This window comes from Emys orbicularis, chromosome 7, assembly GCF_028017835.1.
Source record: "Emys orbicularis isolate rEmyOrb1 chromosome 7, rEmyOrb1.hap1, whole genome shotgun sequence".
In the NCBI taxonomy this organism is placed as follows: domain Eukaryota; kingdom Metazoa; phylum Chordata; order Testudines; family Emydidae; genus Emys; species Emys orbicularis.
In genome coordinates this window covers 43604933-43627281 of record NC_088689.1, presented here as the reverse complement: position 1 = coordinate 43627281, position 22349 = coordinate 43604933, and the positions used below count along the sequence as shown (strand labels likewise).

At 42.4% G+C, this 22349-nt stretch overlaps 1 protein-coding gene across 1 annotated transcript in view; it reads right to left on the bottom strand.

The window, feature by feature from the left end:
* CDH23 (cadherin related 23) overlaps positions 1 to 22349 on the bottom strand; it is a 547959-nt gene that overhangs the window by 277080 nt on the left and 248530 nt on the right. The window contains exon 9 of the mRNA XM_065408191.1: positions 14892 to 14970. Coding sequence (XP_065264263.1) covers positions 14892 to 14970 — 79 coding nt within the window. The remainder of the gene's footprint in view (positions 1 to 14891; positions 14971 to 22349) is intronic.

Below are 22349 nucleotides of genomic sequence, written 5' to 3'. Positions count from 1 at the left end.
ACCATAACCTCTGTGACAAAATTGTAGTCCCAACCCTAGTTTATCATTGTAAGGTGCTGGCTGTTCCCCAGCCCACAAAGGACCTAGCGACAAACCCAGGGTCTCTTTCCAGTCAGAGTTTTATTTTCCAAATGTAGGAAAAACACAAACACAAACTCCTTCTTAAGCTACAAAGGATTTTCCCCTTTGCCTCTCTCTGTCCTTCCTGCTTCAGGGCCTGGTGTAGGTTCTTCCTTGTCTTTTTCACTAAACACCACATCCCAGGGCTTTATCCCTGGAGGCCCTTTTTCCTCAGCGGGTTCCCACGGTCTTGCCTCCCAGGGAACTCTCACTAGGAAGCTCCTGTTGCTCTGCCCTCCTTATTGACAGCCTTGCTCTTTATAGTCCCATGTGCTTTCACGCTCTCTTAACTGGCTAAACTGAGAGCACCTGTTCTTGCACAGGAGCTACTTCATTTAAACAGGCCAGCCACCCGGTGCCAATCATATTCAAGGATTCTGAATCCCAAACCACAATATTCTTTTACAAGCACACATTAGAATTCAGCTGTGGTCTAGAACTGAAGGTAAATAACCAGCACGGCTTTGGACCCTGGACCTGCTTTGCAATCTTGGGTATCACATTTACACGCTTTCATGCAAAATCTAGACTGCTGGCATCCAGAGTGGATGAAGAAATCTTGAGACTGTTACATTAATTATGTCGTCTCAGGAGATTTTTTTTGCCTTTCCCTAAAGCAAAGTCACTTTTGCTTTATCTGGAGATAGGTTTTTGAAATTTGTGGACAACTCTATATGGAGGTATCCACTCTTCCTCCCCAACACGGGTACACATAACAGCATGATAAGTATAGTACAACCCCTCAAAGGTGGTACTTCAGGGAGAGATGACAACATAGCAGTCATGGATTGACTACGGTTGTGACATCATTGTTTTGAAACAACACCTTAATGGGTGGCATTTCATTAGAGGCATCGTTCAATATGGTAGGCTTACATATCCAAATATGCACCTAAAAGATTTTAAGAATCAAGACCAATAGGTCTTTCTCCTCCTCTATCCTCCATGATTCCATGAACTGAAGGCAATGAAAACCTATTGCCGGAAAGCTGTACTCATTTGCTCAGTCCAGAAGCCTGAAAGTTCCCTGAGAAATTATCATCATGAATGAACTTGCAGAACTCGTGTACAAATAAAATATTACCTTTTACAATGGGCTGTTTGTGTCCTCTGCCGGTGGCAGTCACCATGATGTGTGTGACGCTAATATAAGGGATTATGAAAGAGTACACCAGTGTGGTATAAGAAAGTATTAACCAGTTCAAACTTGTTTCAACCACATTTTAACAGTAAGAAAAAATTTAATGAGAAATATTCACACCACTTCGTAGTGATACAACACAAGATTCCATTCAGTTCTGTTCTATTTCCCTCTCAGTACAACACAATTTTCTCTCATTCCCAAAGGATGACATAACTCATAAATGTTCATTTCACCCTTTTATTTAGCCTCCTGTTTAACTTGCAGAGGGCTTCATCCAAGTAAACAGGGAGCAGAAGGCAAATATAGTCCCAAAGAGAGCATGTTCCTTGTACATTTGGACTTTCATGCATTTATAGCTTGACTGGAGTTTATAGCATGAATTTTCACAACCCCGCATACAAAAGAAACACACACATTAAACTGCGGGGGGGGATTTTTATGCAGATTGTTTCTGCACTGGACTTCTGAGGTTCACAAAATATCCCTCATTCCCCACCTCTGGCAGCAAACATACTCATACAGGGACTTATGGATGGGTTTCACTTCCGCATACCCAACAGCTGCTTCCTGCTGACATCAGAAGCCATACAGGGGGCCATTTGACTCAACATAACCCCCAGATGGCATTTCTACCTTTGTCATTGCTTCTTTGGATACATTTTTAACATAAATAAATCCACTTCCTTGCTATCTTTCTGGAAACTCTTCCAGTCAAGGCCTGAGTAAAAACATAAGAACTCTTCTATTTTTCCTAGTCCCCTGAAACATATACAGACATTGCAATCCCACTATGATTCAGTCTTCAATATTTTAAATGTTTCTTCTGCATGTGTGTTGTTTTTAAATAAAAATAACAAAAAAGCCAGAATCCAACATCCCAACTCTCTACTGAGGGATCTGACTTTTAAAATGTCAGATGGAATGATGATTATTTCTATTTGGGTCACTGTGTAATTATTTGCATCTTGCCCACCTAGTACAATATAACTTCACACAGTTTAGACTCAAAATTCTTTAGGGAAGGGGGGGGAAAAAAAACATTTTAACGTAGCTCTCTGCCTTGACTACTGAAAAAGTGCAGTCTCTCTCCAATCCAGATGGTGTGCACACACTCCTCTTTTTTGTCACTCAGTGTGTCTCCTTTTCTAAGTTCTTCAATTCCTGGTAGAGTAGTTCTGATATATTCAATAAAAAAGTGTGAGGTACTGCCTGGTATTATTTCCCATTAAACTTGCAATCAACTGGCCCTATGCCAACACCAAACCCCTTTCTAGATGCAGACTTCAGCCCCACTTCTCCCTCCAAAAAAGCCTGCCAGCCCCTTTCACACTCTTTTCAGTCATTTCCCAAACTCATGCTGACTTATAGTTTTAATTACTGAAGCCCATTTGCTGGGGAAGCACTTTGAAATGAAAGCAGCTATTATAAAAGCCGTATTTACTATGATTGTTCCTGGATTGACAGCAGGCCAAAGAAAGATGCCAAAGTAACAACACAGCCTGTTGGTTCACAGCACCAGAGAAACACCCAAGCCACCTAGTAAACTAGGGCCAGAGCATCAGCCGCCACCTCACCCTCACACTCAGTCACATTACCTTGCTTTGGCAGTGTGGAAAAACAGCCTTCAATCAATAATTTGGTGTATTTCTTCATATCAGCAGGTCTTCCTACAAAAAGGTTCTGCTCTGATCACACAAATCACATAGGAAGTCCTTCCCTGGCAGGTATAATTTGAGAAGACTTTAACACACTGGTAATTTGGAGTGATTTGAATATGGGGAAAAAGCCAGCACAATTTAGGCCAACCAACAATGGATATATTAAACTGATCGGTCTTATTTCCAGGACATGCTGTCCCTTCTAAAGTCCAGTTTAGGGACTCGGGGGGGGGGGGCAGATTTTTAAAGGTATTGAGACACCTAAAGATGCAGATGGGTGCCTAGTGGGATTTACCAAGGGAAGGCTAAACAACCTCCTAATTTGGGGATGAGAGATATTATTTGGCTAAATGACTGACTTAAAAACCTGCACAACAACTGGAAAATACGGGGGCTTCAGTTCTATTTGCCTTTGGAGAAAGGTGCTGCATGAGCTACTGCATGATTTTAAAACTATTATTCTTCAATAGTACAAGAAGCAGGGGAAGCACTACTTTCAAGCAATATCCACACTGTTTCTGTATCAAGGGCTTCTATTTAGTTGGACAAACACAGCATCATATTTTTTAATTCACACTTCCCTTGGAGTACAACAGCGTTAATTAAAAGGGGGGGGGGGATGTTTTCCCCCCCAAAAATTTAGCAAGTTTCATAAAAATCAACTTTAAAAACAATGTTCTAAAGGTTTCACAAAATCTCTAAGCCCTACCAGCTCCCTGCAGCCCTGGGCCTCGTTCTTCTACTGTCTTCTACAAAGGCTCTTCAAGTACAGAGAAAGGCATATTGATTGTCCTTGTGTAATCTCCCTGCTGTCCATCCATCACTGAACCTGAAATTTGTCAATCACATGGAGATTGACACTTTGACATCATTGGTAGCCGCTGCTTTTCCAGAGCCTATGAATCCTTCTGTCTGATTTAACTCTTTGGTGTCCACCCTTACGGTACAAGTCGGTCCTATGTATGTGCATCCAGAGTCCTGCATCTCTATACGATATTAAGATAAAAGTTTTGTGCAGATTTTTTTATTTTAAGATCAACTTGAAAACAAAGTGAAAGGGTTTTTTTCTAGGGAGGAGCAAAAGGGGTGGATTAATTAGGAACAGGCAGGGTTGGACTTACTTTCACCTGTGGAGACCTGGGTTCAAAAGTCAAGCCTTGAGTAACCTGTGAAAATGGGCTTGATTTGGGTAATTGGAATCAAGCCCACCTTACAGGCTTTGACTCTTTAAAACCAAGTCTCAACTGGGCAGGTTCAATCTTTTTGGTTCCCAACATATCCTTCCTTTGCTCCTAAGGCCACCTCCCTCTGACATCACATCACAGGCCTGGATTTCCTCCATTCCACATAACAATCATCAGAGAGATGGGGCACAGTGGTCTTTATTCTCCTGCAACTCCTTCCACTCTCTGATGGGGGGAGACAGTTGGCTACTCTTTTGAGACCTGTAGGGAGACTACCAAACAGGGACACCATTCCAAGCTGTTTTCTGAGTGTGTGGTAGGTGTCTTCCCAATAGGCCAGCAGAGATTGACACAGTCCCAATTCCCATTACAGCTTCCCCACCTCCACCTCCACCCATCTCTTCTATAATTTCCTAGCAATCACAGAAGGGTGTCAGATCCAGCCATTTAGAGGAGGAGGGGTCAGGAACACTTACAACCCCCCAGTCCAGAAGACCTCATGAAGTCCTGGAGCAGTTATGCGATATCCCAGATGATCTCAGGAGAAGAGGAAATGTATAAAGAGATGGTAAATGGGATGATGGGAGGGAGGAACCGAAGCATGTAGAGAAGAGAGGGAAATATTCTTGTGAGATTTCCGCCAGTTTGGTTCTGATGCTCCAATCCAGATCCTGAATGGGGCTATGTCTCAGGGGGGAACCCAAATCCTGAATATTAACCTTTCGCAGGGAGTGTCTAGATCCAAACATTGTCACCTGGACCCATCCCTGATTTTAGCAAGCCGGGGGGCTGACTAGCTGAATGGCAGATGTTGGAGGTTTGAGAACTGGTTTACTGCATTTTCCTAGTCACAATGAACATTGGTAGTCTGGGTTCTGCATATTTATTTCAGACCTCTCTGTCAAGGGTGATTCCCCACTCTGGCACTTCAAGTGCAGAAGCTGGGGGCCCGCAAAGATTCTAAAAATTAATACTAGCCACTCCAGGCTTATATTAAACTCCCAAGGTTACAGCTTCTCTCTGACCTTGGATGGGTAGATGCTGCCACCACCCAAATGCAAAAAAACCCCTTTTGAGAACCCAGAAATGCGCACTTGGGAATTCCTTCCTTGAGGGTACCCTCAAGCCCTTTCACCCCCCTCCCCCCTCCGGGGAAGAGCTGAAAAAGAAAAACAAAGGAAATCAGCTGTTGCCACCAACATATGCAATAATTGTGCAATAGCATATGCACAAAACTCTTAGGGACACAAAAATTCAATCCTGTTCTTGAAAAGGGTAAATTCAAGAAAATACATCTGGAACTTAGGCTATTTGCTAGATCAAAAAAAAAAAAACCTCTTACAAAAATTAAGCATCAAGATAGCTCTCTTGCGGTTCATCTTAAGGGTTACAAGCAAAAGAAAAGCACCTGGGGTTAGCACCGAGGAATCCACAAGCCAATAAGAAATAAAAGAATTAACCCTAATCGCGTCTTCCTAGACCTTCCCTGACTTATTACATATCGGGGTTTCAGATAAGCAACCTCTAGGTATGATCTCATGGTTCCTCCGTACCTGGCTTAAAGCTTCCTACATCATAGTTCAGCCTGGTTCCTGCTTTGCGTCTCCTATCTCCCAAGAGCAACAACAGACAGACAAAGGGAAAGTTTCCCCCCCAATTTTAAAAAGTTCTAGCCCTCCCACTGGCTCTTTTGGTCAGGTGCCCACTCCCTTCTTTTTACCTATGGGCTTTTTAACCCTTTACAGGTAAAGCAAGTAGATAACAGCAACTAAGAGGGATTTTACAGCTAACTGGCTGGCTGGATGTCCATAAAAGGAAGCTACCCCCCTCCTTTCATTTATCACCCCCTCCATTTTAGAACACAAGCAAAGTTATTCAAAGGGAAAAAGGAGGTTATTATTTTAGCTTAATAATGTTACAAAGGAGGATGGAAACATACCATGTCACCACAGACCATAGACTGGATCCTCCCCTCAACTGCTCTACCAGCACAAAGCTCCCTAAAGCCCGCTTAACCAGTCAAAGGAGGATCTGCCCTGTGTAAAAGGATTCTCAGGTAGCACTGAGCTGCCATACTGGCTTCTGTGCTACCCTTCCCCCTACAGCCAGTACAGGGGATGTGGCTGGGGGAAAGAGCGCCTTGACCAACTCATCCCTGCACCCCAGGAATCCCAGATTGCTGTAACAACTACTTGGGGTCCCTGGCAACCAGTGTAAGTTAGCAGCCTGTAGACAGCTCTCTCACCTGTGATGGGGGACTGGCCCAGCACAGAACAGCCCCAACACGAGGGGAGCAACCACATCCTCCTCAGTTGCTCCAAGTCACAACTCAGGATGCAGGCCCATAAATGAAACATCAAAACCTGAATGATTTGTTTAATGCCACTTGAAAGGGGGAAACATGATTGAGTTTTGCATACACCAAACCACAACTGTCCAAGTCCTTCTCCACTGGATATGGATTAGTCCCCAGTGCTGTAGATTTTTCACTTTACCTGATTTCACAAAATGCTAGTGGTACTTTTATCAGATACACCATTTAGACATTACCCCCATAATCACTGGAAGTTATTCTATACAGGTGAAGGAATAGGCTTTCCTCATTCTAATTTATGGTGTTCAAGCATACACATGCTTGTGCCTCTGCACTTTTGCATTTACCATCCCACAAGCTTTTAGGGTAGCAGAATGGAACCAATTTTGTAGTTCTCACCCCTTGTAAATACACATGGCATCACACGGCAGGCCAGGAGATGTGGGGAAAGACCCAATTTGAAACAGATGCCCATTGATGCGTAAGTCACTGGATTTGGGTTTTACATATGGGGGGTGAGGGGTGGCATTAAGTTTGCCTATCATGGCTTGAGTACCATCAAAGTTCCTTTGGTGTCTAGTTAATTATGAAAATCCTGCTGTTAAAATGCCATTAAAATCACCATATCTTAGGTGGATTCAGTAGCTGCTAGTATGAAAACGTGCTGCTCTCCAATGACCTGATCCTGCAAAATACTAAGCAACCTCCATTCCCACTGACTTCAAGAGTAGTTAAAGGTACTCCATATCTAACAAGGGGTGCTCGGCACCATACAATTGGTTCCTAAGTAAGGAACTGGTAGGTGAGGTTCTGTTCTGAAATGCAGCTCCTCTTTCCCTCAGAGGAGAGACAATAGTTAAAATGGCACAATGGGATTCTGAGAGTTGTAAATGCATCAGCTAATGTCCAGCCAGCTTTAGTTTCTCTCTTTCTAGAGGCTAGTGAGGCCCTGAACACCCAAACACTAGTTTTGCTGCCTTCCCATTACCTGGTGCACCCTGGATGGTTCCAGGAAATCAATCACCCTTAGCCCAGAGAGCTCCCCTAAATGAAAAGTCTTATCTAGAACATGTCATGTTATATAACAAGTCATTTGCTTTGCCTGGAAAATGAAAGATGATGAGGCAGAGTCCTCGGGACAGAGGCTATCTCCATAAATCTGCCACAAAAGGAGTCATGGATTACTTTGCTGAATTAATGATCTGTCCTTCAAACGGAGCCCTGACCTCAACTGCTGAGCATCACCAACCTGCCAAGGCAGCTAGTGAACTTCGATAAGGGAGAGATTCTGTACAGCAGTGTGAGAAGGCTGGTTGCAGTCTGATTTTTGGATGGCATTCAGTGTTAACTGGCATGTACCCACACAACCATCATTATTTTCACTACTGCTCCCTACTAGAAGCTCTCTCCCGTTCTTTCAGGCTCAGATGTTATTTATTTTCTCTTGGTTTTAGTATTGTTGACCCGGTTTGTGAGGAATCAAGAAAGGTTTTGACTCTGAGTTTGTGTGTGTTAATTGCTTGTTAGGAGAGAAATGAGTGGACTTAGATCAAGGCCAGTTTTTTCCTAATTGAATTCCACTTACAGTATGCACAGGGATCCGTATTACCCTGAACAATGTTGGATATAACCAAAATCATCAGCAAAGCTTACACTGCACAGGTCTAGCCCCACATGCAGAATTCCAAGAAAAACAGCCTGCAGCCAGTCTCCTTGCCCCTCTCCAACATTTTTTTCATTATATTGATTCTACGGCCATGACCTCTCTATGAAAACATGCAGAAAAATTCCCATCATTGCTAACCATGGTTCTGCTCCACTGATGGAAGCCCTAGTGTAGACAAGCCTCTGGTGGCTTCTGATATTGCTATCTCCATACCGGTTAAGTGTAGAGTTTAGAGAAAGTTTTAAAATTTGGATTTTTCAATGAAATTATTCATTAAAATTTGAATGTCAAAAAAATTGTCAAAATAGTTATTTTCATTGAGAGAAGCATATTAATTGACTCAGGAAAAACAAATTTAAAAAAGGATTTCTCCATTGAGGGAAGAAATCTTTAAACTAGTATGTAGCCAAGCCAGCCAGCTAGCTGGAAACAGTGGACTCCTCAGCTATGCCAACCAAGAAAAAAGGCGTACGGATGAGAACATTGGATTCTGTATGATTTCAGACTTCAATATCTTTGTAACCAAACAGTATATGATTACACCTTAAGACTTATTTTATATGGTTAATCTTGTAGTTTTATTGTTTTCCTGTCATGAGAATCTTGTGCTTGTAGATAGCTGCATAAATAAGAGCGTCTGCAGTATATCCTGAAGAACAATCTAATGCACATCTAACAGAGGTGGGGGGCTGAAATGGACAATGTCAACTTACGATTCAGAATTTTTTTTTTTAAATGTCCTTCCCAGTGATATTAACACCATAACTTATTAAAACGGAAAGAATGATAAACATCCAGTTTACTTGTTGCTGTACTTTCACAGTGTGGACAATAAAAACAGAGATAGTGTTGCCTAGACACTAGCACTAGCAAACTCAGGAGACCTGGGTTCTATTCCCAGCTCTGCCACTAGTCTTTTGGTTGACCTGGGACAGGTCACTTCCCATCCCTGTGCCTTGGTTTCTCCATCTGTCAAGTGGAGATAGTGAGGTTTATCTTCTTTTGTAAAGCACCTTGAGATCTACTGATGAGATGTGCTGTATAAGAGCTAGCTAGCAATTATTATTATTCATTTTCACTTTTGCTTACAGTCACTTGCTAATTCAATTAACTTCCTGATACCCATATGTTATACAGCTTTGCAAAATTGTCATGAAAATTTACCTGCCTAGGCACAAAATCTACTCATTGACTTTTACTATAATGATTAAGGATAATGACGAATTAATGATGTTTTATTTGACTGCCAGAAAACTATTCGCCTTGTGTGAGTAGAATTTTGCAAGGATGCATTAACAGAATGTTTCAATGTTTGGAATATAAAACATGAGAAGGTAACGTATTCCTTCAAAAAAAAAAAAAAAAAAAAAAAACTATTGGCATGGAAATTTTAAAGAGACTTGATTCAAAAGAAGTCAGAGTCATTTCTGTTCATGCTTATTTTTATAAAATTTAAATGTTGAGCCTAAATTGACCTGCCAGCATGAGTTTAATGAATCATGAATTTAAAGTACCTTTCTCTTAAGTGGAACAGACAGAGGGCTAGTCATCTACAACTGTGATTTTGTAACTGGCTAGAGGAAGCATCCTCTTAACAAGTTACAAGTAACTGTTCAGGCTGTGGCCACATCATAGCTTTTCTGCCATTAAAACTAAACTTGTGCACCCAGCCATACCATACACTTCCTGACTATGTTTGTATTGGTAACTATCCCCTAATGTGTCAGCAGGAAATAGAGTGCCCCAAAGACATGAACATAGGGCAGTACCAGCAACACATGGGGCAATGCACTCTGCGGTGTCACAATCTGGCCAATCCCATTCCATAGGCACTGTTAGGAGGTCCACAAATAGAGCATGCTGTGCTGGTAATAGATTCCCGTGAGCTTAGCCTTGGTCTCTGGCATGGATGAAACACTGTTAGCAGATGAGGTTACTAACCAAGCTTCAGTCATGATGTTGTTTGTGAACACAAACCACGTCAGTAATTGGTTACAACTCAGTTAAAAGCAGAAGCAGGGAATCTAGAGGTTTTATCCCAGAATACAGTTTTCAGGAAATCTTTGGTTTAAGGCAAAGGCAGTGAGGGACTCAGAGTGAGGGAGCAACATTCCTTTATCCCATCTCAGGACACCGATTACTGGGAGTCTTCGTTGCTTTGTGTTTCAACATGGTACACCTGATTCTGCTCTTGCGCTGGGGTAAATGAGGAGCAAAATTAAAGATATGCCATTTGAAACCGGCGTAAATGAGATTAGAATTAGGCCCAATATGCTTCAACTTGTTCTCTGGCATACATTAGACAATCCATTCGCCTGGTGCTCCATACATACCTTTAAATTCAAATCCTTCTCTTTTACTGGGCACTTAATCTGTCCATGAATGTGCTGCTCCTCAGACCTCAGCAACACTACCATACTGGAAAGTGCTGAGGTTATCAGGAGGGATGACAGATGGACAGTTTCAAAAATATTTTTAAATTCCTGTGTTTTCGACTTTCCCAAAAAATGCAAAACAGTTTAATCGCTTGTGGCTTTGATGTGTTCTTAATGATTGTCTCCTATAGTAGCTCCCCCCCCACCCAGATCCATGGGCAGTCATTAAGTTATTGGCATATTCAAGCAAATCCAAGTGTCTTTGTGTCTGACTGTGACTGTCAATTCACAACACACACACACACACACACAAGCATTTTTGGTTTATTCCCACTATATCTTGACTGGGTAATGGTTGGACCAGCACAGACAAGACCGTTACACTAGCCAGGTGACAGAACACATTCCCAAAACAGGTTAATGGCTACTTTGTAAGAAAGGAATAAAACAAAAGTATAAACATAGCATGTGTAAAGCTGAAATTTGGGGATTGTTTGCTTGCTTTTAAAAAACAGCCATGGGGTTTTAATAGAGTAGAGAGCCTGATGTGAACATGAGCAAACTTAGCTGACCTGTAAAATGCATGCATGCTCATTTGGTTTGCAGATTTGGGCCAGCAGACAGAAAAATATTTCAAATCTAGGCACAGTCTGTTTTGTATAGCAGTTGACAAGCTAAAGGAAAATACCTAAAAGTGAAGTGAAATGAAAAATCACATTTCTTCAAAGCTAAAATTTAGGCTTCCCAGATGGGTCTGTAATATTGTTCTTAGTTCCCTTTCACACTGATACTGACACCTCAGTGGTTCAGGAGCCAAATTAGCAATCAACACTACCCAAAAGAGCCACAGTAGTGTGAATTTATTGTCCCATTTACTATAGTACTATAGATTCATATTTAAACAGTATGACAGGGGAAATATTTAGTTTATATATATATTATTCTCACAGCAAAATGACTAAGTATTATTTTATCAACTGCAATTGGTTAATAACATAGTAAAAGCATCCTGATTGGTTAATAACTTAGATTGGTTAATAATTAAATCACACAGTGTTTTAATATCATATGGTATTGTTTTTAAAAGGATCGTCCACTTGAGGGGAAGGAAGGGGATAAGCTATTAAGAATTCTTCTGTGACATAAAAATCAATCAAAATTCAAAGTAAAGAATGGATGTGTGAGAAAACCAGGCCACAACAAAGAGCTTGAGATCGCTTCGGAACCTCTCAGAGCAGAGGGAACAGGCCAAGTGGGGTTCATGGCTAAAATCTTGTCAGTGTCCAGCCTTTTGGCAAGAAGAGTGACCTCCAGGCTGACAGCAATTACAGAATACTCCCCAAAAGTCAGAGGGATGAGAAAGGCCATGTTCACACCACAAATTTCCCTCAACCCTAAACATTTTTCAAGGCCAATCCATAGCTGTGCTTCAGGGAACTTGATTTTAGAAGCACAAGGCAACCTGTGTGGAAAGAGAGAAATGTTGGAAATTCTGCTCACGCATGATGTAGCTGAGCATAACAGGTTGCCGAAAGCAATGAAAACATGCAGTATCATGTAAGGGCTGAGTCTACACTAGATTTATTGGGTAGTTTCCCACTGTTCCATTATTACCAGTGCGACTCTGAATGTAGGCAGTAGCACTAATGTAGGCAGGGCATTGGGGATATTACTACCGCATAGTCTAATGCTCCTTAGAGCAGGCCTACAGATCAAATGGGTAAAAATGCTTGTGATCATCGGTGCTTTGTTTACACTTGTGTTCCCAGCATTGCCAACCCTAGGGGGAGATTTCCCCTAAAAGTCTAGTGCATAAAAGGCCGAGGAGGAACCTGCCCCTCTCCCCAACATCTCCGGGCATCACGCTGGCCACATAGGAACGAATGAAAGGGATAGGAGCAGCAAAGCTGTCAATTAGGAACACAGGCAAAAGCTACAATTTTGCAAGTGGGAAAACCAAGTGTCATTATTAATGGGAATACACATTTATCCCAAGACAAACTCAACAGCCAAGCCAGCGGAGAAATTTAAAGGTGATAGCTATATACTGAGCAGCACTCAGAAAATGACGTTCCAGAGGATTAGCCTACAGAATGGATCTTGGGAGAGGAGTAATTGAATAACAGAGCCTTTCACTTCTAGGTCATGGGTTTGAATGCAGCACAGGTCAGCAGTTGCAGAAAGTCTTTGCCATCTGAAGGTTGCTTGATGGCCTCTGTGAAATGATTTTGTGGTCCCAGTCTAGTTCCCAGTGAATCAGTGTCTACATCACAAAAAACCCACCACTGCAATTTGCTCTGATTGATATCCCTGTGTGACAGGTCAGCATCAATCGGTCAGTTAATACATACTGTATGTATATCAGAAAAAAATGTTAGAAGGGAATTATACAAATGTATAATCCCAGTATCTTTAAAGGTAGATTGAGCTGGATTCAGACTAAAACTTCCAGCCAGGGACAACGGACATGAAAGCCAGGATCAAGCCACCCTGACCCTTCAGGCTGATTGAGGTGCAGGCAATATCAAAGACATATTTGAAACACTAGGCTTTGAGAAAGAAAACTCTGAAGTAACTCCAGAGTGAGATGTGGAGGGGAGGGTGGGAATTTTGAGCAGACACAGGGTACAATAGTCATTGCATGGAGGACACAGATTGTTACACTTCACCAAAGAGGAGACACCTGCTCAAACACTCCATTGCTGAAATGCTGCTGTAACCTAGTCCTGCATACTTGATATGCCACTGGATTCTGTCCAAACCACCATTATTAAAAGGCATCACAAAGTATGAAGGGCTGGGATCCCAGAGAACAAGAGAGAGGAAGGGCGACATGGGACACCTGAAATGCAAGGCCATGTCCCTCAAATAGAGGCCTGCAAAAGGGGTCATTGTCAAGCTGAAGAGAAAGGATGTATGTATGGGAAACAGAAGATAATGCTTATTTCCTTGTAACTACCTGCATGGTATCTATCTAGAGGAGCTGTTGCAGGTATCTTATCTCTATGTATCTTAGCCTTGAGCTAGTGGAATCCATGCAGAAAGGAGAATTGCATTCCGGTTTTTTCTGAAGTCAGATTCTATCTTTATTAATCAAGTTTTACTATAACTCAAGTGGTTTTAGATTGCTTGGGAATTTCACACAGATCACTTCAAAGAAGCAATTAAAGGGCATAGATTAAGCAAACCTCTCCCACAAGGAGTTGTTTTCTGGCCCATTGTCCCAATGAAGCATGGGAAATGCCTACTGACCAAGGAGAAGAAGAACTGAGGGCATAATATGATGGCAGCCCCAGGAGAAAGAAGAATATGTATGGGGGAGTGAATTACTCCCTCACCCTTTGAGGTGGCACATACAGGTAGGGTTAAGAGAGACTGGAGGTGGGAAGTGAAAGCCAGCTCTTACACTATTAATCCAGCTTCTTTCACCAGTACTAAATTCATTGAAAAAATAGCAAGTAGCCATACCAGCTTGTGCTGTGATCCTACTAAATCTCACAAGTTAAGCAAAGTCATGCCGGGCCAGGCCAATACTTTGATGGGAGATGACTAGGGAACATTTAGGTGTTGCAGAAAATGGTCTCAGTAATTCAGCAGGTAATACATCACACTATTTCCATAACTATATCAATAAAATGACAACTGTATCAATAACAAAATGCTTATGCCTAACCATCTGCAGACATCCCCTTTGGTGCAGTATGAAATGGAACTATTCCTTAGTGATGACCATACTTAAACTTTTGTTTTACTCCATCACTTGTAAGTTATGCAGTGATCCTTAACTCATGAAAATAACCATGTACCACACTGTCCACCATTACATATATTCTCTCTCTAAAAGCAACACTATCATGGCCAAATGCCTAAGGGCTCTCCTAATCCCCTTGCAGACCTGCTACTTTATATAAGGTGAACTGCATACAGCCTTGAGCCAGTGGAATACATCCAGAACGGTGAACTGCATTCTCATATGAGCTAGACGCATCCAAAGGTGCACAAAGCAAGCAGCGCAGAGTCGGTGCTGAGGACATGGAAATGCATATAGCAGTCATGCTGCATGTACCTTGCATGTTACTAAACTCTGAAAGGTCACAATATAAAACATTGTCAAAAAGTAGGCAAAATAACTATTTCCACTCAAGAGAATTGAGACGTCACTAACAATGGATTGTGACGTCACTGAAGGCAAAAGAGACTCATCAGAAAACAGAGAGATTTCAGTTATTCCGGTAGGTTTTGGTAATTAGCCATGTTTGATATTAAAGAACTGACTACAGACCAATAACATCACAATTAAGTGGTTAGTTTAATAAAAATAGTTTTTCAAGTTTGGACAGAGTAGGTGAAAGCTCTTTAAAAGGCCAATTCTCCCTCACCTCCAACATACGCCAACCATGGGCTCATGATACGGTCTCCACATGACTTACCTGAGACAATGGTGTATCCAATACCCCTGGGCCGTCCTTTGTCCTGGTCAATTGCCGTTATCATACGCACAGTTGTACCCTAGGAAGGAAAGGAAGATGTCAACGTTCCAGGCCTTGTAGACTTCCATTGTATCATTTTCCTGTGCTTTATTGTACTGCAGGATGTGTAAGACTTATCTCACATGCACTCAGGGGATGAGAAGAACAGAGTGTATCACAGAACTTCATGACAAAGCAAGTATAACAGTTGAACTACATTGCTAATGTAATTTTTTTTTATAATGTTCTAAGTATTTGTGAGAATCAGGAGCTTCCTGCATACAGCGCCACTAAAGCAGCTTATTTCTGTCCTGCAACACCCTTTGCTATTCAAGTCCCGTGCCCCCCACAAAACTCTGCCAAGATACCTTGGTCTTGACCTGTAATACCCAAGGCAGAACTAGATCTGTAACACACAAGGTCGTCTGAGCAGACTGAGACGAATCATGTGGTAGTTTTGTGAAGTGAGCAAATGTCCACCAGGGACTATGATGACACCAACAAACTCATTTCACTGTCACTTGCCACCTACCTATAGTAGATGAATTTGAAGCTAGGTCACCAAGGTGAATGTTGCAATTAATGCTTGAGCTGAAAGGGTCACTTAACATTGAGAGCTAAAACAGAGAAATCTCAGCAGAGGGTAAAGGAAGCTGTAGCACATTTAAGGCAAAAAGACAGACTATAACAGATACACGGACTGGAGTTTTTAGTTTATAAGGAAACCTATACACTATTTAATTTTAGAAAAAGGACTTCCATTGAGCAATAATTTCCTCAACTTGGGACATCAGGACTCATATCCCACAAAGCAATCGTTTTCCCACCATACATCTCAACAATGGTCGATACACGGATTCTACCTGCCCATTTGATATTCAGCTCTGATTTCTTTTGGTTTTTGTCTTCAGTGTTCTTTGAATGAGGCTTTCTTGGCAACCAGAGATACTGATCAGGGCTGGCCAGCTACCTGATTGACTGGAAGAACTACAAAGGTTTGTTACATTTTAATCGAAAGCTATAGACAGAATGAGGGTCAGAACAAAGCTCAGAACAGGAGTCTGTCTATGGATGGTTGCCTCTGTCAGACAGCCACTTACACAAGCTCCTTCAGGAAAGTCACATGACGAGCAGTCCCGTGAAAAGCCAAAAGCATGGACAAGCCCAAGAGCCCTAAGTAAACAGTAAATGGACAAAGACTGACCAAGGATTAGTTTTAGTTTTTGAACCAGAAATGTTATTCATGTAGGTGAACTCACTATCTGGCTTCTCTAGCTTTGGCTTCACTTATGAGGCTGCGGTGAGTCCATGCATGGACACATCGTGCACGCACAACATAGTAATTAATGTAGTGTGCACACATTTATGATTTTAAACTGCTCTGTTTTCATTGGTTTATTGAGAGCGGGAAAAGAGGCATTTATTTCACCCTGAGAGAAAATGTCAACAGTGGCATTTGCATGTCTAATGAGGAAGCGCGACACGCTAGCATTGGCTGCATTCCACCAATGTCACAATTCATCAGCTGAAGGCCGAAAGTTGGAGCCCTAGAGTTTCCACCATTTATTTAACCAACCTTACTGTTTGGTTTTTTCTTTACAACTACAGCTTTTTTTATGAACTGCACTGAATTTAAAAAATCGTGCCACTGTGCATGCATGACAATGTGTGCATGTAAGTGTGCATGCAGTGCATATATGTGCATATTTGGGTCCCTATTGGTATAATGATGTACCCCGGTGTGGGGTGGCTAGGTGTATGCATACTTGCTCCTGTGTATGTGCTTGCATATATGTGTCTGTGCATGCCTGCCTAAGCATGTGCAAATATTTAAGCATGCAAAGATGCAATACCTGTCAGTGTCTGTGTGTGTGCACAAATCATACAAAGTACACAAGTCAAATAGAGGGGAACCTCATTGACAGTGCAGGAGATGGAAGTGATCCCATGACATCAAAATAATCTCATTTAGAAATTAAAAACAGCCTTGAGCTACCTTGGAGAAACCACCGAGAGAGCTTCTCCCACAGAAATTCAGACTTTCAGTCCCCCACTTTCAGAGCAGCAATCTTTCTGACTCCATGAAGCACAGAGGGACTAAGCGGAGAATAAATGGAACTGACTATAATAAAAGGGAAGTTCTTTGGGCCGTGTATATTTCTCTCCTCAACCTTCCATGGCATTTCAATAAACTCCAAGTAAATCTGCACTTTTATTTGATAGCATTAAGCATAACCCCCAGGTCACTGACCTTTGAGCAGCACTCAGCCGCTGGGATCCAGCAGCCACTAGAGAGCCTTTAAATCGCCAGGAGTAATTGTGATTTCCAACTCTGCAAGTACAACTAAAGATGGTATTTACAAGCAGCAGGGAAAGGGGAAACTGAGGCAGATGGGAGCTGAGAGCTGGGATTTAGAGAGGAGAGGGAAGAAAGCAGAAAAGAGGAAGGGAGAGAGAAAGAGAGCAAGACTTAAATGCACACAATTCAGTGCTCACTTCCTAAAGATGGTACACTTCAATTCACTATTCCCACCGGAGAGGAGCCTCCAGTTGCTCAATGGCAAACTAAAGTGTTTCTCCATTCCAAAGACACTGGATGCAGCGCTGGCCTATCTGACAGTTCACTCATCGCCTGTCAAAAGAGAAGGAGCAGCTCAGAATGATAAGTGTCAGAAGCTGTGCCATACATTTCAAAGGGAAAGCAACAGCTGGGGGAGGGGGGCTAGTGATGGCACAGGAATAGTAATGGCCCTGTTTATTTTGGTGCAGGTTTATCCTACGAAAATCCACCATCTGTGGGTGCCAAGTGGGATGATCGTAGCCAGAGGCAGAAGCTAAGAGTACTGATGCTGCTGTCAGGGTTTATGGATTTTCTTTTTAGAAAAACCCACCTGCAAGAGCCATGGGGTAACCCACAAGATAGATGGTATTTCACCATCTGGTCATGAGGATTAAAGGACTGGCAACACTGGAAACTAGGGCTTTGGCTGGCTCTGGAGGGTCTGACACAGGTTTTCATGGAGTTGTTTTTGCAACTGTGGGTCAACCCTCTCTACTTCTCCCCACTCCAGTTTACAAGCCCCTCCCTGTGCCCTGCTGAAAAGGATTCACACTTTATCCATGGCAGTGAAACACACAGTACAGTGGATATGATGCCTCACCTCCACTGCTCAGACATCCGTTTCCCGAAAGCACAGAAGAGACAGCAATTGCCACCTGCTACACTTCCCTTTATGGCCTATCAGACTGTGACTATCTTTCGTGCAGTCCTGTTTATATGATGCTCCAACATCAATATGACGAGTGGAATGAAACTCCCAGGAGTTTGTAGGTCTCCCACTAATAACCTGATCCAAAACCCATCAAAGTCATGAAAGTCTTTCCACTGAATTCAAAGTATCAGGTCCTAAATGTCCATCTTCAATTAATTGCTTTGTGTGAAATGAAACATGACAATATAGTCATGACCTGCCCTCACAGCTGAGCACCTGGGTAACAGCCTCAAATGCAGAGCACTTATCCACTATCCCAGAGCAAATTGTGATCTGCAGAAAAGCACTTCTAGAGCCAAGTAGCAGAGGGTTGGAAGGGAGCTGGATCTATGTGGCCCTAAAAAAGGCCTCTCTCTACACCCTATATTTTCTTTAGGCATCCTCATGTACCAGGCTTTTATTACATATTCTGATGTCCTGAAAAAGCCAAGAAATCCCTCCCCCCCAAAATTTGCCCTAATCCGTCCCATGTTTAGTTGGCGAATTTCAGGAATGATAGACATATCTGAAATCATGATAGCTAATTTCTGACGCTCCAATAGAAACTTGGCACCAACTTGGAGCAGGTTCTGTTTACACCTATGTTCTGCTGTGTCTCAGTGTAGACGTAAGGGGAGCAGAAATGCAAATTGATGCAATTTCTCCATTTACTGCAAAGATCAAATGGGAAATAAAAAAATACTTCTGGAGCCCCATCCAGAAACATCCTCAGTATGTTAATAAATATAAAGGCAATCCATGGTAGCTGTACAGAGTGAAAGTGAAAGTCCTGACAGCTCCAACCTTGTTAGGTGCTCCCTCATATGAAGAAACTAAGGCCAGGTCTACACTACCGCGGTAGTTCGACAGCTGGCAATCGAAGTTCCGGGTTCGATTTATCGCGTCTGGTCTGGACGCGATAAATCGATCCCGGAAGCGCTCGCCGTCGACTGCGGTACTCCAGCTCGGCGAGAGGAGTACCGCGGAGTCGACGGGGAGCCTGCCTGCCGCGTGTGGACCGCGTCTGAACCGCAGTAAGTTCGAACTAAGGTATGTCGACTTCAGCTACGTTATTCACGTAGCTGAAGTTGCGTACCTTAGTTCGAATTTGGGGGTTAGTGTAGACCTGGCCTAAGTAATTGGTAAGTTTCCTCCTCGATTACTCTGTCTCTCTCAACTCCTCTTGGATTGGCAGCTAGTTTCTTCCCTGGCTCTTCTTACAAGACACCCTAACTTTGTCTGTTGGATCATCACAAGATGAAAGCCTATTGTCCAGGAAACTCCAATACCAGGCAGGCAGTTACCTCCATCTCTAAACCAGAGGTAACTCTGCCACTGTCACCTGGGAGAAGTCCATGTTATTATATACTATATACTAGTGAGGTTCCCAAGCTGAATCAGGAAGTTCATGTCTACTGGTGGTAATCATCCATGTATCTGTCAGGTAAACTGGTGGCTGCAGCTACTCCTAAAAGCTCCCAATATTCTTACAGGGATTAACAACTCATCTGACTGTCAAGGAGGGGTGAGGCCATAACGTAAGGCCCCAAAGTAGAGGGTGTAAAATGGGAAGCAGAGTGCTGGAATACAGAATAACCCACTCCCACATGGATGGAAGGAGAAGATTTAAAAAGCAATAATCTGAAACAGCCCCATGCTTAAAAACCAGAAAAAGGAGAATTTTACATTAGCCAAATAAAGTTTGAGGGGTTTGGGGGAGGGTAAATAAATCCTTTTTTAATAAAACCCTGAGCTTTTAATAAAGTGTTCACACGGATGGGCTGGAAATAGTCTAAGAAGGAATTAACGGAGAGCTATCGATACTCTGGAGCCAAGATGGTACTGCTTCTGCATTATTTCTTTAACTTACTGATTGGGGGGTGGAGGGTCGGGAGTTTGGAGGTGACAAAGAATTAAAAGTATTTTAATTCTATTTTAAGGCGGATAAATGCCATGCTACAATAAGGAACACGTTATTCACTCACCTTGGAAAACCCAGTCAGGGACTAAAAATTACTGGGTCTCAGCATCTCTCACTGTTACACAGTTTCCTGTCTGGTATGCCAGTGTGGAATGCATTCGGGTGTGCCTCAGCTTACCTCTTGCTGGGTGGATTGTTCCCATGTCCCCTCTGGAAAAGAAGCTGATGGTTTCTTGATTTAAAGTTCTTGGACAAGAGTGAGCTGTGGTCTGAATACAAAACTAGGAGCCTGGAAGTCCTGGGTTATTGGACAGTGAGTCCTCTTTATGACTGGGGGTAAATCCATTTACCTATCTGTAAAATGGCCACATACTTACCAAATGATACAGGTTGTGAGGATTAACATCTGCAAAGCATTTTGAAGAAGAAAAGAACTCTATATCACACATGCTGAGCATTACTGTAACTGTATGTATTCTGTTTTGGTTTGTCCAGGAGCCAGGGGAAATTTGTACTGTCCCCTTTGAGAATACACAGTGCATCAAGAAAGAATATGCAAAGCCTAATGAGAAGACAAATGCTCTCCCCATCTTTGCCTGCTAATGAATTCTAAGTGGAGGTGAGGGGAGGAGGAAATTTCTTTCTTCACAGTCTGAATAAGTATATGCAAAATGCTTTTGAATTCTAGTACAGTATCCCGAGCTCAGAAAAATAAGAACCACAGCAGCACTCTTCTCCTCTCTTCCTTCTTTTGTCACAGGATTAAGGATTTGAAAGGTGACCCTTAACCCCGTGTCAAGGCAGGAGGAGCCAGTGGGAGGGGGAGTGGATGCACTTCAGAAAGCTGCCATGGCAGAATCTGAGGCAAAAAAAATCCTATTTCTCACTCTTTATTTCCAGTCAATTCTAGTCAAAGGGCTGATAGGGATCTGTTTTCAGTAATTTGCTGCAGTTTATCCACTCCTTTCACCTTCTATCGGCTCTTCACCGACAGGCTGGCTGACATGCTGTTGCTTGAGTGAGGAAATTAAAATTTGATGCAGTAATCCCAAATAAGAAGATTTTATTAGGTAACATATACACTTTAGATTAGTTACTCTTGCCTGATACGTAGATAGAGAAACACAGTTATGCTGTGCACCATAGATAAACAGAGAGAGACAGACAGAGCCAGAGAGGCTGGGGAAACTATCAGGAACCTTGTCCAAACCTTGTATGCACCCTTATGTCTACAATAGCAGAAACAGCTTGTGTATATATTAGCCCAATGTGCCTGAAGAAGGATGCATATATCAGGTCAGAGTGCACGGTACACAGACCACAGTGTCCGGGTCAAGTTGAAGCCCATTTTGTGGCAGAAGTGAAATAAGCCCAGATGTCTCATCAAAATCCCTAGTGGACTTCTTTTTTCACATAACAAAACCACCACACAATTTGACCGTTTTTATTCGGCACATCCACAACTGAATACCCAGGGTGTTATAGGTCAGGATGGAGGTGCATTTGGGAGGCTTTCACAGTCCATGTACGCATCATAATAGGTTCTAGAGCAGTGGTTCTCACCTATTTACCACTGTGGGCCGCATCCAATACTACCTGTATTATCCTGAGGATGTCACATGGGCCACAGCTGTGTGCTGGTTGGGCCGTAGGTTGAGAACCACTGTTCTAGACACTATATTGGTGCCTGATTTCATGAGGTTCAAAAGTGACTAAGTAGAAGTAAAGAAGTAAGAAAGCTTATGCTCAAATAAATTTGTTAGTCTCTAAGGTGCCACAAGTACTCCTGTTCTTTTTAAGTAGAAGTAAGTGGCAAGCTACTGTACTGGTACTTTAAAAAAAAATCACTTCACTGTTAATCATGATCACTATTCTTGTAAGAGAAAATTCTAGTGGAACCTCTTACTACAGTTTTTCATGATTATATCAGAATTCACTTCACACTAGTCTCCTGTTCACATATGCATTGAGACTATTAGGTCACAAAATCTCCAAACCAGACCTACGGGCAGACAGCTTGGAGATCTGAAAGGAAAAGAAAAATAGTCACAGGTGGTGTAGATAACAACAGCACCAGGCTGGTGCTTTGATGAGCCATTTCTTGTCTTGCAAAAGTGGCATAGCCAAACTTCAGCATGTGCACAGAGATTTGTGTTCTTATGCTCTTTACAGACTTCAGAAGTTGTTCCCTGAAGGGAAAATACACCTGTCTTTACATTCCATCATTCAATCAAATACAGATCCTCT